General features: G+C 43.2%; 3 protein-coding genes across 3 annotated transcripts in view; 2 read left to right on the top strand and 1 right to left on the bottom strand.

Moving 5' to 3' along the window:
• The window catches only part of LOC114641676 (zinc finger protein 501-like), a 202,253-nt gene that overhangs the window by 125,497 nt on the left and 55,843 nt on the right, over positions 1–20,913 (bottom strand). The gene's annotated exons all lie outside the window — the stretch shown is intronic.
• On the top strand, positions 3,407–5,559 carry LOC127527760 (gastrula zinc finger protein XlCGF8.2DB-like). The gene has a single exon (XM_051927584.1). The coding sequence runs from the start codon at positions 4,065–4,067 to the stop codon at positions 5,199–5,201; it is 1,137 nt and encodes a 378-aa protein (XP_051783544.1). The 5' UTR covers positions 3,407–4,064; the 3' UTR covers positions 5,202–5,559.
• The window catches only part of LOC114641660 (gastrula zinc finger protein XlCGF26.1-like), a 180,039-nt gene continuing 174,641 nt past the window's right edge, over positions 15,516–20,913 (top strand). The window contains exon 1 of the mRNA XM_051927449.1: positions 15,516–15,654. The gene's annotated coding sequence lies outside the window, so the exon portion shown is untranslated. The remainder of the gene's footprint in view (positions 15,655–20,913) is intronic.

Here is a 20,913-nt window from a genome sequence, read left to right as displayed (position 1 = left end):
AGAGAGGCATGAGTTCTTTGGAAATGTGTTCTTTTCAGTTGCGGCGTTTTAATTAACCTGAATTTAAATAAAAAGGTATTATCCCTCCCCAGCATGCAATATGACGGTTAAAAGATTACATGAGAACAGAAGGATAATCTAGCGCTTTACTGACGGGTTCACGCGGTATTACAGATGGGAAGCTTATGACAGACATATCAAGCTGTGGGAATCTTGACCTACGCAGTCTGTCATCTTTCGTCGCCACGCTGAAAGGATTTTAACCGGACAGAAGACAGAATCTTCTGCCCGGCCTCGGACGGAAGACATACTCTTCCGCCTGGAAGCTTCAAAGTGTTGGCCGTAGGTGTCCATTCTTATATACTGGTTGCTCCATGTGCAGGCTCCTTCTCTTGATCCAAACAAGGACAGGAAAGGACTCAAACTCCACCTTCAAACATTCAGGAATAGCACAATGCCTACATATAGTTCTCATTTTCCCAACAAGGAAAGGTTTTTTGCGCTGACAGAAGACAGAAATATACTAGTCTGTCTTTAGGCTGACTATTCAATTCTCCCGCTGTCTGTAGCTCTCTATAGTCCTGTGCTTGGCTCGGCAATTCTAACTGCTGATGCTGTGCCCCTCTGTACCTGTATGAATGAATCCATAACAGTGGGCACAGAGAACAGTGACATTAAACTTAAATAAAAAAACACATAGTATAACAGATGTTTGTTGTCTGTGTAGTAATTCTATCACCTTTTTATTTTGGCAGATGAAAAGGAGCCTCCTTCCCAGGTCACATGACCATGCAGTGATACATCTAATGGCCTCCAGGACAGGGCTGTCCAGGTGAGAAAGGGAATCTTAGCAGGGGAGAGAAGACTTGTACACGGAGGATGGCTTCCACCAACGATGACAACATGGGTGAAAAAGCGGCACATATTAAACAAGAGGAGTCGGAATGGGGTGCACCAGAAGACGTGCGTGTGAAGCGGGAGGCTTTTGAAGGAAGGATTTCAGTTTTCAAAGAGGAGGAGTGTAAGGAGGAGATTCTTGAAGTTAAAGTTGAGGACTCCGAAGACTTCTCAGTTAGTCCTGAACTGCAATACCTTGAAACTGGGAATGTTTTCAAACAAGAGAATTTTGAAGACTCTCATTCCAGTTTACAGCATTGGGTCACTAGTATGGGACAGCTGGCTACCCAGCAGAATTCTGTAGAACTGAAATCGGAGTTATCGGAGTATGAGGAGAAAATCGGTGAAGGAAATGGGAGAAAAGAGCAGCAGTCGCCTAAGAGTAAGTACTGCGATTAAATTTTTAAGTGGTAACATTTACAGGCTCTTCTTGTGTTTGTCTTGGTGTTTTCAGTAGGTGGAAATGTGAATGAAAAATTCAAACAAAGACCAACTGCTTTAGTGCATATCGACTAACTGTAACTGACCTAACAAGCAATACAATCAGTCAGAAAAATGTTCAGTATAAGACTTTCCCATATAAAGCTGTATTTTAGCAGTACAAGATCACCAGAATTGTGCTTAATGTAATCAAAGAATCATACCTTTCTAAAAATATTAATGTTATCACATGTGGTTTGATCCATCCATCCATTATCCAACCCGCTATATCCTAACAACAGGGTCACGGGGGTTCTGCTGGAGCCAATCCCAGCCAACACAGGACGCAAGGCAGGAAACAAACCTCAGGCAGGGCGCCAGCCCACCGCAGGGTGCGCACACACACCCACACACCAAGCACACACTAGGGACAATTTAGAATCGCCAATCCACCTAACCTGCATGTCTCTGGACTGTGGGAGGAAACCAGAGTACCCAGAGGAAACCCACGCAGACACGGGGAGAACATGCAAACTCCACGCAGGGAGGACCCGGGAAGTGAACCTGGGTCTCCTAACTGCGAGGCAGCAGCACTACCCACTGCGCCACCATGCCACCCCCATGTGGTTTAAGTAAGGGAGAAATGTTCACAAAAGAAAAAAACAATCATAATGCTGTGCCAAGTATCATTCAAATGAGTTGATTTGTGTGTAGTAATCGTTTTCCACAGCATCCTCACACAAGCAGACATTTACTCTGAATGCAGATTTCTAAAGCTTGTAAATCCATCCATGTTTTGCTCAAGTCACAGCACTGACCTTACACTGATTATATAATACACACAAATAATATACTTTATTTTATATTAATATATATTGTATAGTACACACAAATAAGGTATGTGGGAAAATAATCCATAATTAGGTGTGCATTTATGAGTAGGCAGATGACTGGGGACCTTTGCCCCTGTAATAGAAGGACTGGGAGAGAGGACATATTTTTGGGGTAATACCCCCCTCCCCGGAACATGAGAGGGCAAACCCCCTGGATTGCAATGGGGCCACATTCTTGGAAGTTCAACCCTGCTGGGGTCTGTGGCAACCACCAAGGGGCACTTGGACAGTCCTGGAGCCCTGGACTGCAGCACTTTTGCCACACCCAAAAGGGCTGCCGGAAGAGGATCTGGGTGCCCCGGAGTAGTCCTCCATGTCCGGGAGTGCTGCCAGAAGATGACCAAACAACACGTGGAGCACTTCTGGGGGCAGTGTAAAAGAGGCCTCCTCACTCCTTTCAAGGAGCCAGAGTCAGGTGGAAGGTGGACGAAGCTTGCGAGGAGAGGAGTGGAGGTGGCAGAGAAAGAGAAACAGAGAGGAGAAAGTAAGAGAAAAGAAGAAGGGACTAAGCATTGTTTGTTGTGCCCCATGTGCTGAAAGGAAACAATAAGAAGAAATTAAAAGGTTGTTGCTTTTGGACTTGTGCCACTGTGCCTGTCTGTGTCTGGGTTGATTACCACAATACATATAAACATCTCATAATACTCCATTAACAGCAACATCAGACAGCAGGCCTGTAGGGGGGTGTCAGTCCAGCCCTGCTCAAGCCCCCCCACTCCCCCCTGACACCCACATTGGACCAGTTAAGAGTACCCAGTCCACCTGACCTGCATGTTTTCCTGAGAATGTGAAAGAAGAGCAGGAGTCTCCTTAAGATGACATGAGCAGATATATAGAGAACGTTTATAAACATACGAGTGCAGGATTTGACCCCAGAATGCTAGACCCCTGAAGCAGCGTAGAAAACCAATCCAATGTATTGCAGTCCAGTTGCTGTTGGTCAACTATGGGGTGTACAGCTGAGCCCCCAACCCCCAGTTCCTCTGTGGTTATTCCACTAAGCATTGAGCTGGAGCTGTGAGCTGTTGTGCTATCACAGATGTAGTTGTTTTTTTTTTTAATTTAAATAAGGTTTTTAAAGAATCTCACTTTTATAAAATAAATCACAAGAAAGAAATGAAAACCCAAATTCACATTGCAGACTGTAATTACTGTACATTGCATACCCACTCAGTCCTTCCCTATCAGCAGAATACAGCAGAACTCTAGAACTGAATCCATCATTGAAGATAACCCATCCATTGAAGGGTCCCTTTAAAGACAAGGAGGATATGAATGAGAGGAACAACAAGAAAGTAAGGCTTAGCAGGAGCAGTGAGTAGGGGGCAGCTTGAGTTGGCCGAATCCTCCTGACAGCCACACTTTATCAGATTTACTTGTCGGATCTCACTAATCCAGCCATCCATTTTCTTCTCCTGGGGTCACAGGCAGTGTTTGAAGTTAGTCAGTCACAATTCCACTGCAGGGCACACTGGCATACATGTCCACTCTCAGTCACACCAGACAGTGATTAGTACAGCAGACATGTATATGTAGTATGAGAAGAAGATGGAGAAACAGATAGGAGGTGAATGGGCAAAGGCCACTCAGTGGACAGAGAAGAAACAGAACTGAGAGGTGAGGCAGAAGCATTAACTAGTGAGATAGATCTCTCTTTTATAATATATAAATTTAAAAATGACTGAACTGTTTGTATTATTGCAGATTTTCAGAACAGCTACAGCTTCTCTATGTCTTCATTTGCTCAGACATCTTTTCAGTGCAGACTGCAACAGAAACGGGATGTAATGAAGAAATCACCAAGAGGATCAGAGAATTTGACTGCAGTGTCTTTCCAGTGCAGTTCTCTTCTTAATGCCAAACATGAACAAACAGAAGTCATCAACACTGATGAACATGCGCATAATAGAGATGAAGACGCCTTGCATACAAGCCGAGAGTGTGGAAAAACTTCTAACGACAAATCTGACTGTAAAGATAAGTCAATTCATGCAAGTCAGAAGCCATACGCCTGTTCCCGAATGTGGCAAACTATTTCCACACAGAAAAAGTCTACTCAGGCATAAAAGAATTCACAGTGGGAAAACGTCTCACTGCTGTCCAGAGTGCGGCAAGCAATTCTCAGATAACAGTGCACTTCAGCGTCACACACGTGTTCATACTGGAGAGAAGCCATACAGCTGTGACAAATGTGGTAAAGGATTTTCTTATAAGTGCAATCTTCAAAATCATAAAAATATTCACACTGGAGACAAACCTTATTGCTGTTCAGAGTGTGGTAAAGGATTCTCATTTTTAGGTCATTTTAATGTCCACTTGAGAATTCACAGCGGACAGAAGCCTTATTGTTGTAGTGAATGTGGCAAACGATTCATACATAAAAGTGGCCTGCAGAGGCACATTAGAATTCACACTGCAGAAAAACCTTACTATTGTTCAGAGTGTGGCAAACAGTTCTCAGATGGTCGCACACTTCAGAAGCACTCACGGGTTCACACTGGAGAAATGCCGTATTGCTGTTCTGAGTGTGGTAAACAATTTTCTGATAGCTGCGCTCTTCAGAGCTACACAAGATTTCACACTAGAGAAAAACAAACATATTGCTGTTCAGAATGTGGCAGACAATGTCATAGTCCTAGTAGTCTCCAAAGACACATGCGAGTTCATACTGGAGAAAAGACCTGTTCTTGTTCGGAATGTGGCAAACAATTCTTTGACCGTAGCGGCCTTCAGCAGCATACAAGAATTCATACCGGAGAGAAGCCATATTGCTGTCCTGAATGTGGCAAACGATTCTCTTACAGTAGCTCTCTTCGTCAGCACACACAAATTCATACTGGAGAGAAGCCGTACTGTTGTCCTGAATGTGGTAAACAATTTACACAAAGAAGAAGCCTTAACTACCACTCAAACATGCACACTAGAGAGAAACGAATCCAAGCTAAGCTAGCTGGCCAAAAAAAAAACACCAATACTTTGCCGGGGTGCTGAAGTAAGCGAGTCTCATCATAAGAAACTTCCAGTATTTTTAGTCACCCTACCAATAACCACTACTGTGTACGTACTGCAACAAAAGACATCATTAGGAACTGATCAGATGCCACAGGAAGGACTTGCTTCAAATTTACAGGAATGACAGTTATGGTAGTACAGCAGAGCTGTCCTGACGAGATTGTGACAGTTCACGCACAGAACCCATTGGGAGAAGTTCACTCTGAGATATTCTGAAAGAGGGTAAGCGATTTTCACATAAAGGTACATTTTAGCAGCACATAATAATTCATACTGGGCAGAAACTGGGTTCAAGACAGCTCCATGGTTTTCCTCCATATTTCAGAAATTACTTAATGGACAGGTGATGTTATGGTCCTATTATCTAAACAAAGCTGCCATTATAAGTACACATTGTGTAAATTAATAAAGTCTGTATTTGCATTTTACTTGTGAGCTTGTCACAGCACTCATGCGCATGCACTCTATGACAAGCTGTAGACAAAAATAAATTGAATTGAACTCAAAACATTCTTGTTGTTTCTAATGAGGTAATCACTGTCAGACAGCAGTGGTCTTGATAACCATAATAGAATTTGTACTAGTTAGAGACCACGCAGATGTTCACAGTATTTCAAACAATAGCTTTCTTAAGAGGCACTGGAGAAGTCAACCTGGACAGCCAAAACAAAAATAAGCAACAGAAAAGTGCAAACAGAAATGTTCCAAATGTGGAATAAAACTCTCAGAATTCTACCAGAGGGGGGTGAGATCAGAAGGAAAAGAAACCTTACCCTTTCTTTATGAAAAAGAAACTTCCATGCCCATCTAAATGTCCTGCAAATTTCTGTCACCTGCCTAAGAATTACAAAAGAAGATAAACTGGGAATGAAGAAGTCACTTAGCCAAGTTAGGCCTGTTGTGAATGTGCTGATTCGTTTTTGAGCCAAATCGTGCAGGAGAAAGAGGCAGTGGATGCTAAGGGTCACTGTTGACCATTTAACTCAACAGACAGACACGCAGGACACCAGGCAAAAGCAACAAGAAGTATTTAAATTCTTGTATAGTGTTCCTAAGCACCACAGCCACAAATAAACAGGCAAGTAATCAATTAACACAACCACAACTCTCTTTCTTTCTCCTCCACACCTCTCAGCAAACTTCGTCCACCTCCACCCAACTCTGGCTCGCATAGTCCTTGACCTGGACGTGCTTCTGTTCTTCCTCCCACATGATTTGTTCACACTTCCGGGTCAGATGGAGAATTCCGGTTCTTTAATCAGCCCAGAAGTACTTCAGGGCTTCAGTCCTCATGACTTCCTAGTACTTCTGGGCTATAAGGGAAGCAGGACTCCCCCGGTCCTTCCACAGCACCCCCTGGTGGCACCCAACAGGGCTGAGATAGCGAATTCCAAGTCCCAGGATGCCCTGTGGAAATGTGGGGCACCGCTACACTCCAGTGGAGCTGCCATCTAGTGCCTTGGGGGAGGCGGTGTCCAAAAGTTGCTGCCTTGCCCCATCGTTCCATTCTCAGGGTGTCCCGGCCAGCTGTCTCTTACAAGGCAATCTAGAGGAACCCTCACATTCTGTCATTCTGCAATGAAGCTTGAATTCTTCTCATCAATTGCTCTCGTAATGAACTGCTTTTTGATCAGAAAGATCAGCATCAGAGTGATAAAGAATTATTGAAATGCTATACAATAGTTTGGGTAACTTGGCTCCCAGGGTGCAAAGCCTAGTGATGCTCATGTCTGATTTTTTTCATTTTAGAAACTGCATAGTTTTACTTAATAAACTACAGTGCATCCAGAAAGTTTTCACAGCGCATCACTTTTTCCTCATTTTGTTATGTTACAGCCTTATTCCAAAATGGATTGCATTCATTTTTTTCCTCAGAATTCTACACACAACACCCCATAATGACAACATGAAAAAAGTTTACTTGAGGTTTATGCAAATTTATTAAAAATAAAAAAAACTGAGAAATCCCATGTCCATAAGTATTCACAGCCTTGTTGAATATGATGCCACAAGCTTGGCACACATATTCTTGGCCAGTTTCGCCCATTCCTCTTTGCAGCACCTCTCAAGCTCCATCAGGTTGGATGGGAAGCGTCGGTGCACAGCCATTTTAAGATCTCTCCAGAGATGTTCAATCGGATTCAAGTCTCATTGGGACCTTCAAAACAGCAGAAATTTCTCTGTAACCTTCCCCAGATATGTGCCTTGAGACAATCCTGTCTCGGAGGTCTACAGACAATTCCTTTGACTTCATTCTTGGTTTGTGCTCTGACATGAACTGTCAACTGTGGGACCTTATATAGACAGGTGTGTGTCTTTCCAAATCATGTCCAGTCAACTGAATTTACCACAGGTGGACTCCAATGAAGCTGCAGAAACATCTCAAGGATGATCAGGGGAAACAGGAGGCACCTGAGCTCAATTTTGAGCTTCATGGCAAAGGCTGTGAATACTTATGGACATGTGCTTTCTCAATTGTTTTATTTTTAATAAATTTGGAAAAATCTCAAGTAAACTATTTTCACATTGTCATTATGGGGTGTTGTGTGTAGAATTCTGAGGAGAAAAATTAATTTAATCCATTTTGGAATAAGGCTGTAACATAACAAAATGTGGAAAAAGTGATGAAGCGCTGTGAATACTTTCCGGATGCACTGTATTGAATTTGTATTATTTATTTCCGCTGTGTTCCTTTTATTGAAAATTAGGTTTTGGTTGAAGATCTGAAATCGTTCACTGGGAAAAAAAATGTAGTAATTACCAAAAGTCACATGGGGGCAAATAATTTTTCACAGCGCTCTATACAAGTTGTCATGGTTACAACCGTTGTTGATATGTTTTGAAGTGAATCCATAAAGAGGTGCTGTTTGGGTCTCTTGTTAATACTTTAAAGTGAATGTGCTGCTCCCGTAGATGACTTGAACCTCTCAGCTCCACGTCAAGTCCTCCCAGCACTTCATGAAAATGTCCGCCATGCCAGGCTGGTAACCCTGAAAGTAGTTGGACAGCAAGAGCGACAAATAAATAAAAGACAAGAAAGACGATGAGATGAATGAGAACCCACCTCAGGGGAGTGACCATTAGGGTCTGATGTGTTTGATTGAGCTGGCCTGGCTGGTCTTCACTGTGTGTGTGTGTGTGTGTGTGTGTGTGTGTGTGTGTGTGTTTGTTCAGGTCTGGCCATGTGAGGACTTGATGAAGTTCATTTAATTCTCCTGGTAGTAGAGTTTTATAATGCAAACTAAGAATCGTGTAGCATTCGCCCCTGTGCTTTATTTTTTGGATGTCAGACAGCCGAGAATCCGGATCCCTTATGTTAAAATTCTGATTTGAACCCTTGCTTTTAATTGTCCTACCCCTACCACAATCTTAATCTTAAAGTTTATTGATGTATAGCCCTAATCTTAATTAGTATATAAAGCCCTGACGTTAAAAATTGTCTTTGGGGCATTTACTTTAACCATTCATTTATTTATTTATTTATTTATTTTAAAAATGTATTATAGTGCCTTATTTAAACTATTTATAGACACTTGATAACCCTATTTTTTATGGTTTCTTAAAGTATTTTTTTAATTATATATTTATTTTATTTGTAATGCAGTTTTTAGTTTGACCAGTAGGGGGCATTCTTTTCACACCCTGTATGTTGGTTGAAACTTTTAGGGTAAAAATGATGAAATTTGATAGGATTGTGTTAATACTGATAGATCAACAATGGGAAATGGGTTTTAGAGTGTTTTTATGGATTTCATTGGAGAGGGTGCATATACCTTTAAATCAGATTTTATTTTTGGAATTAGTGTGCCAGAGCTTTTTGCCTTCGGGCTTTTCTCCCCTAATCTAACCCTAACCCTAACTCTAATCTAATCCTGACCCCTCAGGATCCCACCCTACAGACATAATGACAATTCTGAATAAAGTGCTGATAAAGTAAAATGATGAATATATACAGCAGTAAAGCTAACGTCACAAACACATCACAAGCACTGACACCCTCGGCTCATGTGAGGACCCTTCCTGTGCCCCCCATTTTAGTGTGTTGTGTCCGAGAGGCCACGTGTAGGACCACCTTGAAGATGACCTCGATCTCTGTCCCATTTATCAATGAGACTTTCTACATCTCTAGATATGTCGGTGTCTTTCTGTCTTTACTTAACGCAGGGAGTATTATGGGCTGGACTCTTCTCTCAGAGCTGATTGGTGCACACTGATGTCTTTCACGGTGGTGGATTTGAATGCAGAAATTGTATCTTGTCCACCCAGGGACAGTCACTTTAAATGTAGGAACGGAGTAAATCTTAAGTTGGTTAATTCATCGTCAATTTTAATTACTCAAACGATCAGACAAGGCTCCTACTTTATTTTCCTTACCTTTCCCTGTTATAAGCGGTGGCCTCTGGCTTCTAGATTTAATATCAAGATAACTCAAGCACACTTATTTTTGAGCAACAGAATGATAAAATTGATTGATAAACACAAGGATTATAAAAATAGGATATCAAGTCAAGTCAAGCCAAGTAGCCTTTATTGTCATTTCAGCCATATACAGTGTAACAAGAATTGACCACAGACATCAAAAACGTTCGGGGCAGCCACCCATACAGTATACCATGCCCTGGCTGCAAAAGGGGTTTGTTTTGTTGAGTTGTGTTCAGGTTCAAGTCCAAAACTGACTCAATTGCATAAAGATGGCAAAAGTGACAACGTTGTGACTAGAAGTGATGTCACCTTTGGCGCCGAAACCAGAAGTGGCATCTTCATGGGCACCAGAACTGGAAATGGCGTCATTGTGGGGTGCCAGAAAAACAGAAGTGGCATCATCGTGGGTGGAAGTGATGTCATTGTGGGCGCTGGAACCGGAAGTGACATCATCATGTGGTGCCAGAAAAACGGAAGTTGCGTCATCATGGGCGGAAGTGATATCATCGTGGGTGCCGGAACCGGAAGTAGTGTCTTCATGTGCGCCGGAACTGGGAGTGGCATTATTGTGGGTGTAAGTGATGTCATCGTGGGTTCCAGAAGTGGTGTCATTGTGGGCACTGGAACCGGAAGTGGCATCATCATGTGGTGCCAAAAAAATGGAAGTTGCGTCATCATGGGCGGACGTGATATCATCGTGGGTGCCGGAACCGGAAGTGGTGTCTTCATATGCGCCGGAACTGGGAGTGGTATTATTGTGAGTGTAAGTGATGTCATTGTGGGCGCCGGAACCAGAAGTGGGTCATTGTGGGCACCGGAAGTGGCATCATTGTTGGGTGCCAGAAAACAAAAGTGCCATCATTGTGGGTGTAAGTGGCATCATCGCGAGCACGGGAACCGAAAGTGCAGTCATTGTGCCTACCCTGGAGTGTAGCGGTGCCTCGGATTCCCAACAGGGCATACTGGGACTTGGAGTTCAGTATCTCAGCCCTGTTTGGTGCCATGGGTGCTGCCAGGGGGTACTGTGGAAAGACATTGGGAGACAAGGTTCTCACCTAGACCGGAAGTACTAGCAAGTCATGAGGATGGAAGAGCAGAGGCACTTCTGGGTCAAGGACTATATAAAGGACTCTGGGAAACCTGGCGAGTGAGCCATAGTCGGGTGGATGGTGGATGAAGCTTGCTGGGAGATGTGGAGGAGAAGGGAAAGAGAGTGAATTGTGATTATTATTGTAATACTTGCTTGTGTTATTGTGGCTGTGGTGCTTGGAGGGCACTGTTATAAGAAGAAAAGTATTAAGGAAAACTTCTTAGTGTTTTAACCTGGTGTTCTGTGTGTCTGTCTGATGGGTTTAAGGGGCAACAGTGACCTCTAGTGTCCACACAAGGAATTTGGTGCTCTTGATGATATCCACGCTTGAGCCATTGATGTATGTCTAGATCTTCTGAAGTCAACAACTATTTGTTTTGTCTACGTTCAGAGACAGGTTGTTGGCTTTGTGCCAGTCCATTAACCTCTGCACCTCCTCTCGGTATGCTGACTCGTTGTTCTTGCTGATGAGGCCCACTAGAGTCATGTCGTCAGCGAGCTTGATGATGTGGTTTGAGCTGTCGTGAGTCAGTAAAGTGGACTAAGTACACAGCCCTGTGGAGCACCAGTGCTCAGTGTGGTGGTGCTGGAGATGTTGTTTCTAGTCCTGACTGACCGCGGTCTCTCCATCAGGAAGTCTAGGATCCAATTGTAGAGGGAGGTGATTGGGCCCAGCAGGCTTAGCTTTCCAATCAGGTGCTGAGGAATGAGTGAGGTGAATGGTGAATGCTGAACTAAAGTCCATCAACAGCATTTTCACGTAAGTGTCCTTCTTGTCTGAGTGAGAAAGAGCTAAATGGATGGTGGTGGATGGTGGATTTGGCTTCATCCATTGAACAGATTTGGTGGTATGTAAACTGCGGGGGGGGGGGGGGGTCCACTGAGGGGGGCAGTAGGGTCTTGATGTGCCTCCTGATGAGCCTCTTGAAACACTTCATGATGATGGGAATGAGTGTAACGAGGTGATAGTCATTGAGGCAGGACTTTGAAGAACGATGTTAGTAGTCTTGAAGCATGTTGGAGCAGTGGCATTACTCAGGGAGATGTTGGTGTGATCATCTGCCAACTGGTCTGCACATTCTCTGAGCACCCTCCAGGGATATTGTTTGGACCAGCAGCCTTCTGCGGGTTGACTCTGTGTGGAGTTTTCCTCAGCTGTGGTCAGACGCAGTACTTGATCTTGGGAAGGACAAGTGGTCTTCCTCGCCGCCATGTTGATCTGCACCTCAAACCACGTGTAGAAGTTGTTTAGTGTATCTGGGAAGGAAGGCATCACCGTCACAGGCTGGTGGTGTTATCCTGTAGTTAGTGATAGCCCTGGATGGCCTGCCACAGCCTGCAAATTCTCTGGATGAGCAAGGGGGGTGAGGATCAATCAACTGGACATATATATATATATTGTAACAGATCGAGGCTTTGTCCACCTCTTGAACCATCAGGTACCACTCTGACCACCAGGTGAAAGTATAAATACTATTTATTTTATAATTATACTGTGCACAAAGCACTCTCCACACCACACAACTCATATACTCTCAATAATCACTATAAACAATACTCTCTCCTCCTCGCCCAGACACTTCGCCACCCTACCTCCCAGCTCAGCTCAGTGTCTGGGATTTCCCACAGTCCTTTTATACACCCTGACCCGGAAGTGGTTCCTGGCCAAACCCCCAAGTCCGTATTCCCTCCAGGTCAGGGTAAACAGTCCTTTCTTCAGCCTGGGAGCACGTTGTTCCTTCCTGTCACGTGATTGAGATGCACTCCCGGGTTATAGGGCATATAAGAGCCCACTAGCCCCCTTACAGCGACTCCCAGTGGCCCCCAAGGTATCCAGCAGGGCTGTGTATACCAACTACAAAGTCCATGAGGCCCTGCTGGAACTCGGGGCACCATCATGCTGTCCGGAGGGCAGCTCCTGTCGGCCTGGGGGTGGCGACCGGAGTCTGTAGCCGGTCGTCCATCACAATATATATATATATATATACAGTTTATATATGTATTATAAACATTGTTCCCACATCTTCCGTTTTTCTTATTTTTAAATATACCATTAATTTATTCAATATAATAGTCTGAAAAAGTAGATTGCATTTCCTTTATTAAAGTTATAAAAATGAACTAGCTCTGTATCAATATGGGTGAATAAAAGCATTCCCATTAGATGAGGAGTCCGCACACAAATGACAACGGTTGTTGTGTTGATTAGACACATGAGAAAATAATGTCACTGCCCTCTGCTGTCCACATGGTGTTAATCATAAACTGAACTATTTCATGCTGTTTCAATTCTGCTCAGTTACCAGAGAATATTTTATTTTATGGCTGTTAAATTCAGTTTAATTGTATTGTTTTAATAGGTAAGTTTGGTTTCTCAAGGGGTTTTTACAGAGACACCATGAAATATCATAAAAAATAATATAAATCCATCCATCCATTTTCCAACCCGCTGAATCCGAACACAGGGTCACGGGGGTCTGCTGGAGCCAATCCCAGCCAACACAGGGTACAAGGCAGGGAACCAATCCCGGGCAGGGTGCCAACCCACCGCAGATAATATAAATTATATCATGAATTATATATGATGAAAAAAGCAGTAAGCGCTTACTGTAAAAAAAAATAGATCAAACATATCACACACAAAAATTACATTGACATTTAGATTTGAATAAAAAAATTGATTCAAGTGATAACAGCTCACTCACTTTATTTAAGTCTGTGAATATAAAGTTTAACGTGTTTGGAAAAAAGGAGGATTTGAACCTGTGGCTTTACACTCCATGATTCCGTTCTGCGTCTGACCTGCCTGAACAACTGAAAATGCATTAAAGAATCTTAACAAGTGGACAGTCACAGTTAACACTAAGGACAAGGACAGTTGGCACAATGCCTTGCGACACAGTGTTACATAATTTTCATGATGCCTTAAGACAAATGCCAATTTTACTAATAATAATAAAATATCTAAAGATATTTTTAAACAAACACAATTTGCCCATATAAGGAAATTGCAACAATAGATCAAAATGGAAAGGGGACTTTATATAATTCATTACATGACTGGAAAAATATAAACACAACATATTTGGATTAATAAAGTATCTATCTATCTATCTATCTATCTATCTATCTATCTATCTATCTATCTATCTATCTATTTATACTATACTGTATATATAGATATACCTGCCAAGTAATACAAAGAGTACACAACGTGTTTTGGCATAATCAGGGATCACCAGGTCCTATTTGTTATCTTGCACTATTTTGTATACTGTGAAATGTATCTTGCCCCCCGTGCTTTGAATGCTGTTTATACTTTTATGAATGTTGAATTTATATCCTCTATGAGAGTTTTGTATTGCATTGTGTTTCATTGGGCAATAAAAATAAAAAATCAGGTGTTCACACCTATGCTCCCCCTTACAGAGATCGAATCTTGGACGTCAGCGCCTGAGGCAAAACTTTAGACATTGCACCACGAAAGCTGGTTCGTGTATTTTGCAGGGTGAATATTCTCATTATGGTCAAATAATGTAGAACTAAAATTAATATACCATACTGTCAGTTGTGAATCGGTATGCATAGTTCAATTCGGGCCGTGCCGTAAAGTGTTTTTTTTTTCTGAAAGTGCATGCGGAGTGTGTCACCATAGACATACAGTATATAGTGTCACAAAAACGAGACATACTCAGATAAAGGTTTGGGGCAGCCACCCGTATAATATGGTATCCTGGCTGCAAAGTCATTTTTCATCAAATAAACAGCACTGATGTGCATACAACTGAGTCCAAAACAAGACTGAGGAATTAGGAAAAAGGGCAGGCTTTTAAAGGGGAAGACAGGAAGTGAGGTCATAAGGATCGGGCCCATGTTCTTTAGCCATTGGTTCGAGCCCAGACGTGATGTCAGAGGGGCCGGAGCCGGTAAGGTCTCCTTCCATTGGCAGATTGGTGGAATCTCCTGTGAATGGTCTACAGGAAAGAGAGAAAAAGAGTCAGTGCACTCTGCCAGCTCCTGGCATGCCTCAGAACTGCCGTGACTAATGTCGACTGTCGGATAACACGCTCAGCTACTTTGACCACCTTGACTGGACCCTCAGAAGGAATCGTCAAACCTCCTTTGTTTTTTAATGTGAGCGAGTGGTAGCTTTGATCATGTGATGCCGGTACAGCATCTGTTACCAAACTAACTTGGCACACATCACAGGACAGCTTTCTCAAAATCCCGTCTAAGGGCTACCTCCCACTGCTTACTGAGGTGGATTTCTTTGGGAAACTTTCAAAGTTTGAGAAATGTTAACAGCTAACAACAATCTACATAGTTTGTGACTAAATACGTTTAGCCAAAACATTGTTTGGAGGCTCACTTGAGCACATAAATGCATAGCTTTACTATCTTAGCCTGGTGTAGCTAAATTTAAGATTATAAAACGGGATATTCTAATGGACAAATATAACCAAAACAATTGTTCAGCTTTACCTATGAAGTGTAATCCCTGTGATCTGGTTTGGAGCGTACAATCCCAAGCAGCACATCTGTGAGGCATCTTTATCTATTACTTCACGCCACAGCAGTGCCACTCGCAATATGGCGGCGACGTTGACGTACGATGCTGCTGGTCATGAGGCGTCTAGTAATTCTATGTCTATGGTCTCTGTTGCCAGCCCGATCCGCGCGCGCGTGCGTATTCAAAGGCTACGTCATCGAGCACTTTACGGCGCGGCCCAATCTGTTTACCGCATGCGTGAACACTTTACGGCATGCTAATGTTTTCAATTCGCATGCGCGCTCGAACAGGGCAGGCACGCAGATCAGGTAGTGACACTGCTGCTTTGACTGCTGTACGAGACTTGTGTCTGCACTTCAGAAACGAAAAGGAGAAGAGAAAAGAAGAGAGAGCGGCGAGGAGAAGTGTCGGTGAGCAATGGGAGGATAGGGCTGGACGAGAATACCGAATGGGCGGCGAGATTAAACGAAACTAGAGGCAAAGAAAGTAAAGCAGAGCTGAACAGGACGGGACGGGGCAGGCGTGTCGGAGAGGCGGAAAGGCAACAGCAGTGTGCGGTATAGGTAAGTGCAGACAGACGGACGGAGATGACGCTGCGCCCTCGGGCTGCAGAAGCGTCTGTTTATCAGAGTCCCCGAGTGGACATTAAACGCGAGCTCGGGAGTTTTAAATCGGACACTTCGGAGAAATTGTGACGTTAACACTGCCCTTTGAGCTCAGTCCAATGTCTAAAGTTGGGACACTTAGAACCGGAGCAGCTAAGAAAGGAGTTTGTGCGGTTGAATTGCATTTGGAGCGAAGTGATACACGTTTCATGCGTTTGGATTGCACTTTGTGTTTACGACTAAAAAAGAAAAAAAAAAAAAAAAACAATTCAAAAAATTATGTATGTATGTATGTATTTATTCTCAACAACGACCTCGCGTTTTTTCTGAATTGTCCGACCGTGAACACTGTGAGAAAACCTATACATAGCACTTACCCTTGTACTGTATGTCATATTTAAAAATCCTGCTTCTTTAGTGTATGATTCTTTACTGGGTTGTGTGATTCCTTATAGCAGCGTTTTTCGCCCTTTAAGTATTTGAGACCCGAGTTTTCATAACAGTTTTAATAGTTTTAACTTTTTTTTTTTTTTTGAAAGGAGCCCACTAATACCAATTTGTTCTTTTTTAAATTAATGATATATCATAGATGCATATTTTATTATACCTACTTAACTTTTATCGACATTTATCTAACTCTATATTTATTTTTCTAGTATCAGAATGTATTTTAAGTTCATTTATTTTGGTTTCAATAGATGTATTTTTCAGATTTTCGATTCTTGTTTTCTTTTTTTCACATCTTTGCTCCCCCAGAGGGGGGCCCGCACCATGGTTTGAGAACCACTGCCTTATAGTGTAGCCCCATTGCCTGATGAAGCACTATTTCATTCTGGGAGGGTTTCTAATAATAAAAATAATACGTTATTTATATAGCGCCTTTTTAATGCTCAAGGCACTTATCTGCATATGACGTTGGTTGTTTATGCTTTGAAAAGCTTTCGTAATTGTTGGTAAAACTGAAATCTTAAATTCTTGGTAGACTACCTAGCAGGACGCTAACAGATTAAGAAAACCAGAATGTAGCCAGTGTGATTGTGTGTGGTTAGAGTTGTTTAAAAATCGTGACGCCTTGGTATTTCACAAATCTGTCAACTCTATCTACCTGTACTGTATGGAGCCTGTTGCAGATCTAAATGAATAAAGGCTCTTTCTAGAACCTTCACATGGAAGGGTCTTTTGGGGACCAAAAATGGTTCCCCCCTACTCCTTGAGTTTTAAGTTTGTATGTCATTATCTGCCTACTGCAAATACATGCATCCATCCATTTTCCAACCCGCTGAATCCAAACACAGGGTCACGGGAGTCTGCTGGAGCCAATCCCAGCCAACACAGGGCACAAGGCAGGAACCAATCCCGGGCACGGTGCCAACCCACCGCAGGACACGCACACACTAGGGCCAATTTAGAATCGCCAATCCACCTAACCTGCATGTCTTTGGACTGTGGGAGGAAACCCACGCAGACGCGGGGAGAACATGCAAACTCCACGCAGGGAGGATTCGGGAAGCGAACCCGAGTCTCCTAACTGCGAGGCAGCAGCACTACCACTGCGCCACCGTGCCGCCTTACTGCAAATACAGTATAAACTTAATATATGTATATTTGCTTATGTGGTTCTGAACAAGTCAGTCTATTTACATTTTTTTAATTACTTTTCCATAAGTCCGTATTGTTTTATAATTTTTCTCTTAAACCATTGATGTAGCCTGCAATGTTGCCTCTTTCATTTTGTGGATTAAATCATAAACCAAGACTGAACATGCCATATAAGGAGCCACACACATCTTTGTTGAGTTGCTAACACGAGGGACGTTCAAAAAGTCTCCACATTTAAGAATTTCAAAAAAACAAATGACATCACTTTTCTACCTAGTCACCTTCGTTGGCGGTGCATCGATCCTAGCGTCGTGCCAACTTTTCAATGCCCAGTTACTCCTCCTCCTGCCTTTGCCTTTTCCAATGAAAATATAAAAGTGCAGAAACTTTCTGAATGCCCCCCCCCCCCCCGCGTATATACTCTGAAGGAGAGACCCCACTTTTTCTCAAGATGGAAGACCACGGGAAAAGTGCAACTTCCTGTAGCCCCCTCCAGTAATAAACAGTTCTTTGAAGTAGTCAAGATGGTTCACCAAAGGAGATCATTATCCAAATTTTCTCCATCTTGGGAACTAAAAGAAATAAATATAACATCCATCCATCCATCCATCCATTGTCCAACCCGCTGAATCCGAACACAGGGTCACGGGGGTCTGCTGGAGCCAATCCCAGCCAACACAGGGCACAAGGCAGGAAACAATCCTGGGCAGGGTGCCAACCCACCGCAGGACACACACAAACACACCCACACACCAAGCACACACTAGGGCCAATTTAGAATCGCCAATCCACCTAACCTGCATGTCTTTGGAACGTGGGAGGAAACCGGAGCACCCGGAGGAAACCCACGCAGACACGGGGAGAACATGCAAACTCCACGCAGGGAGGACCCGGGAATCGAACCCAGGTCCCCAGATCTCCCAACTGCGAGGCAGCAGCGCTACCCACTGCGCCACCGTGCCGCCCATAAATATAACAATAAATTGTTTTTCATTTTGTGTTTATCTCTATCTTCAATCTCGTTATGAATTAGGGCAGGGGTAGGCAACGTCGGTCCTGGAGTGCCACAGTATGTGCAGGTTTTTGTTCCAACCCAGTTCCTTAACGAGAACTCAATTATTGCTGATGAAGCCCATATTGCTTAAGTGACATTTTAATGCTTCATTTTAGTGGTCTTGCTTGTTAAGGTTCTCCAACCTTAATTGCTTATTTCAATCTTAAACTGCTGCATTCAGTGTTTTAATTGCTCCTTATTAGCAATAAGATGTAAAAGACAAAGCAGCCAGCAGTTCTCCAGCTAGCTTTTTTCCAATTACATCTGTGTGTGTTCATCATGCACGGTTTGATTTAATAAAACACTTAATAGAAAAATGTGACAGACTGAAAATGATCTGTTTTAGGCTTCAGATCATTTGGATGATATCCTTGGAAAGGAACAAAATCTATGATATAAAAGCCTTACATTGCACAGACTAACAAGCCATAAAATTAAATAAGGTCTGAGATTGGCAATGATTGGTTTCTAATTAAGCAATTGGGTTGGAATGAAAACCTGTAGCCACTGCGGCTCACAAGGAGTGACATTGCCTACCCCTGTTTTACATCTTATTGCTAATAATGAGCAGTTAAAACACTGAATGCAGCAGTTTAAGATTGAAATAAGCAATTAAGGTTGGAGAACCTTAACAAGCGAGACCACTAAAATGAAGCATCAAAATGTCACTTAAGCAATATGTGCTTCATCAGCAATAATTGAGTTCTCGTTAAGGAACTGGGTTGGAACAAAAACCTGCACATACTGTGGCACTCCAGGACCGACGTTGCCTACCCCTGAATTAGGGTGCACTCAGCTTTGGACACTTTGTGTTTGACTTTAATAACAGCACTTGTACTATTTGGGGGTGTGAGTTTCCTCATCTGCTTGGCTCTTTCTGGTCACGTTACTGCATTGTTGTCACTCTTTAATTTAATATTGTTCTTTATCAGTATGCTGCTGCTGGAGTATGTGAGTTTCCCCTTGGGATTAATAAAGTATCTATCTATCTATCTACTGACATTTGAGGATTCGAGAGGCTTCTGCATGTAGCAGGAAGTGTGGAGCCGACCCGCACCGCCCCCTCGCATATAATTAAGCTTAAAATAATCCATCCATTTTCCAACCCGCTGAATCTGAACACAGGGTCACGGGGGTCTGCTGGAGCCAATCCCAGCCAACACAGAGCACAAGGCAGGAACCAATCCTGGGCAGGGTGCCAACCCACCGCAGGACACACACAAGCACACCCACACACCAAGCACACACTAGGGCCAATTTCGGATCGCCAATCCACCTAACCTGCATGTCTTTGGACTGTGGGAGGAAACCCACGCAGACATGGGGAGAACATGCAAACTCCACGCAGGGTGGACTCGGGAAGCGAACCCAGGTCCCCAGGTCTCCCAACTGCGAGGCAGCAGCGCTACCCACTGCGCCACCGTGCTGCCCGCTTAAAATATTCTAATATAAATTCTCTTACTTAAATAACAGATTATAAAGTAGTCCTTGAAGAAATATCTTACTTTAACTCTTGGAAATATTCCTTAAGACACAATAGTGTTTTCCAGAACATGGGCTAATGTGCTTATACATAATGTTAACGTTTAACTTTCAGAACATACCTGATTGGCCGCTCGTTAGAAAAAGGGAGGCTCGTGTACAGTTGCATCTCAATAAATTAGAATATCATCGAAAAGTGAATTTATTTCAGTAATTCAATTCAGAAAGTGAAACTCCCATATTGATTCATTACACACAGAGTGACTTATTTCAAGTGTTTTATTTCTTTTCTATTTTGCTGATTATGGTCCACAGGTCATGAAAACCCAAAATTCACTATCTCAGAAAATTAGAATATTGTGACAAAGTTCCATATTGTCGACTCCTGGTGTCCCACTCCACTCGGCTAATGAACCCAAAGAACCTGCAAGGGGGTCCTGCAGCCTTTAATGGTCTCTCCGTCTGGTTCAGTAGGCCACACAATCAGACTGCTGACTTGACGGTCATCCAGAAGACAGTCATTGACACCCTCCCTCCACAAGGAGGCGAAACCACCAAAGGTCACTGCTGAAGAAGCTGGCTGTTCACGGAGTGCTGTATCCAAACAGATTAATGGAAAGATGGAGTGAAAGTTGCACAAGAAACAGGGATAAGCGCAGCCTTGAGGGGATTGTGAAGAATTTGGGGGACTGCGGCTGGAGTCAGTGCTTCAAGAGCCACCACACACAGACTTGTGTATCCGGGACGCGGGCTACAACTGTCACAGCATTCCTCGTGTCGGGCCACTCCTGAATCAGAGACCACGTCAGAAGGGTCTTACCTGGGCTAAGGAGAAATCGGACTGGACTGTTAACAGCTCAGTGGTCCAAAGTCCTGTTTTCAGTTGAAATTTCATTTGGAAATCGCGGTCCCAGAGTCTGGAGGAAGAG

This window comes from Erpetoichthys calabaricus, chromosome 5 (genome assembly GCF_900747795.2).
Source record: "Erpetoichthys calabaricus chromosome 5, fErpCal1.3, whole genome shotgun sequence".
Taxonomy (NCBI): Eukaryota; Metazoa; Chordata; class Cladistia; order Polypteriformes; family Polypteridae; genus Erpetoichthys; species Erpetoichthys calabaricus.
This window is presented reverse-complemented; position numbering and strand designations above follow the sequence as displayed.

Coding starts and splice junctions, on each gene's coding strand:
- LOC127527760 (XM_051927584.1), top strand. CDS start 4,065: ATGCCAAACATGAACAAACAGAAGTCATCAACACTGATGAACATGCGC.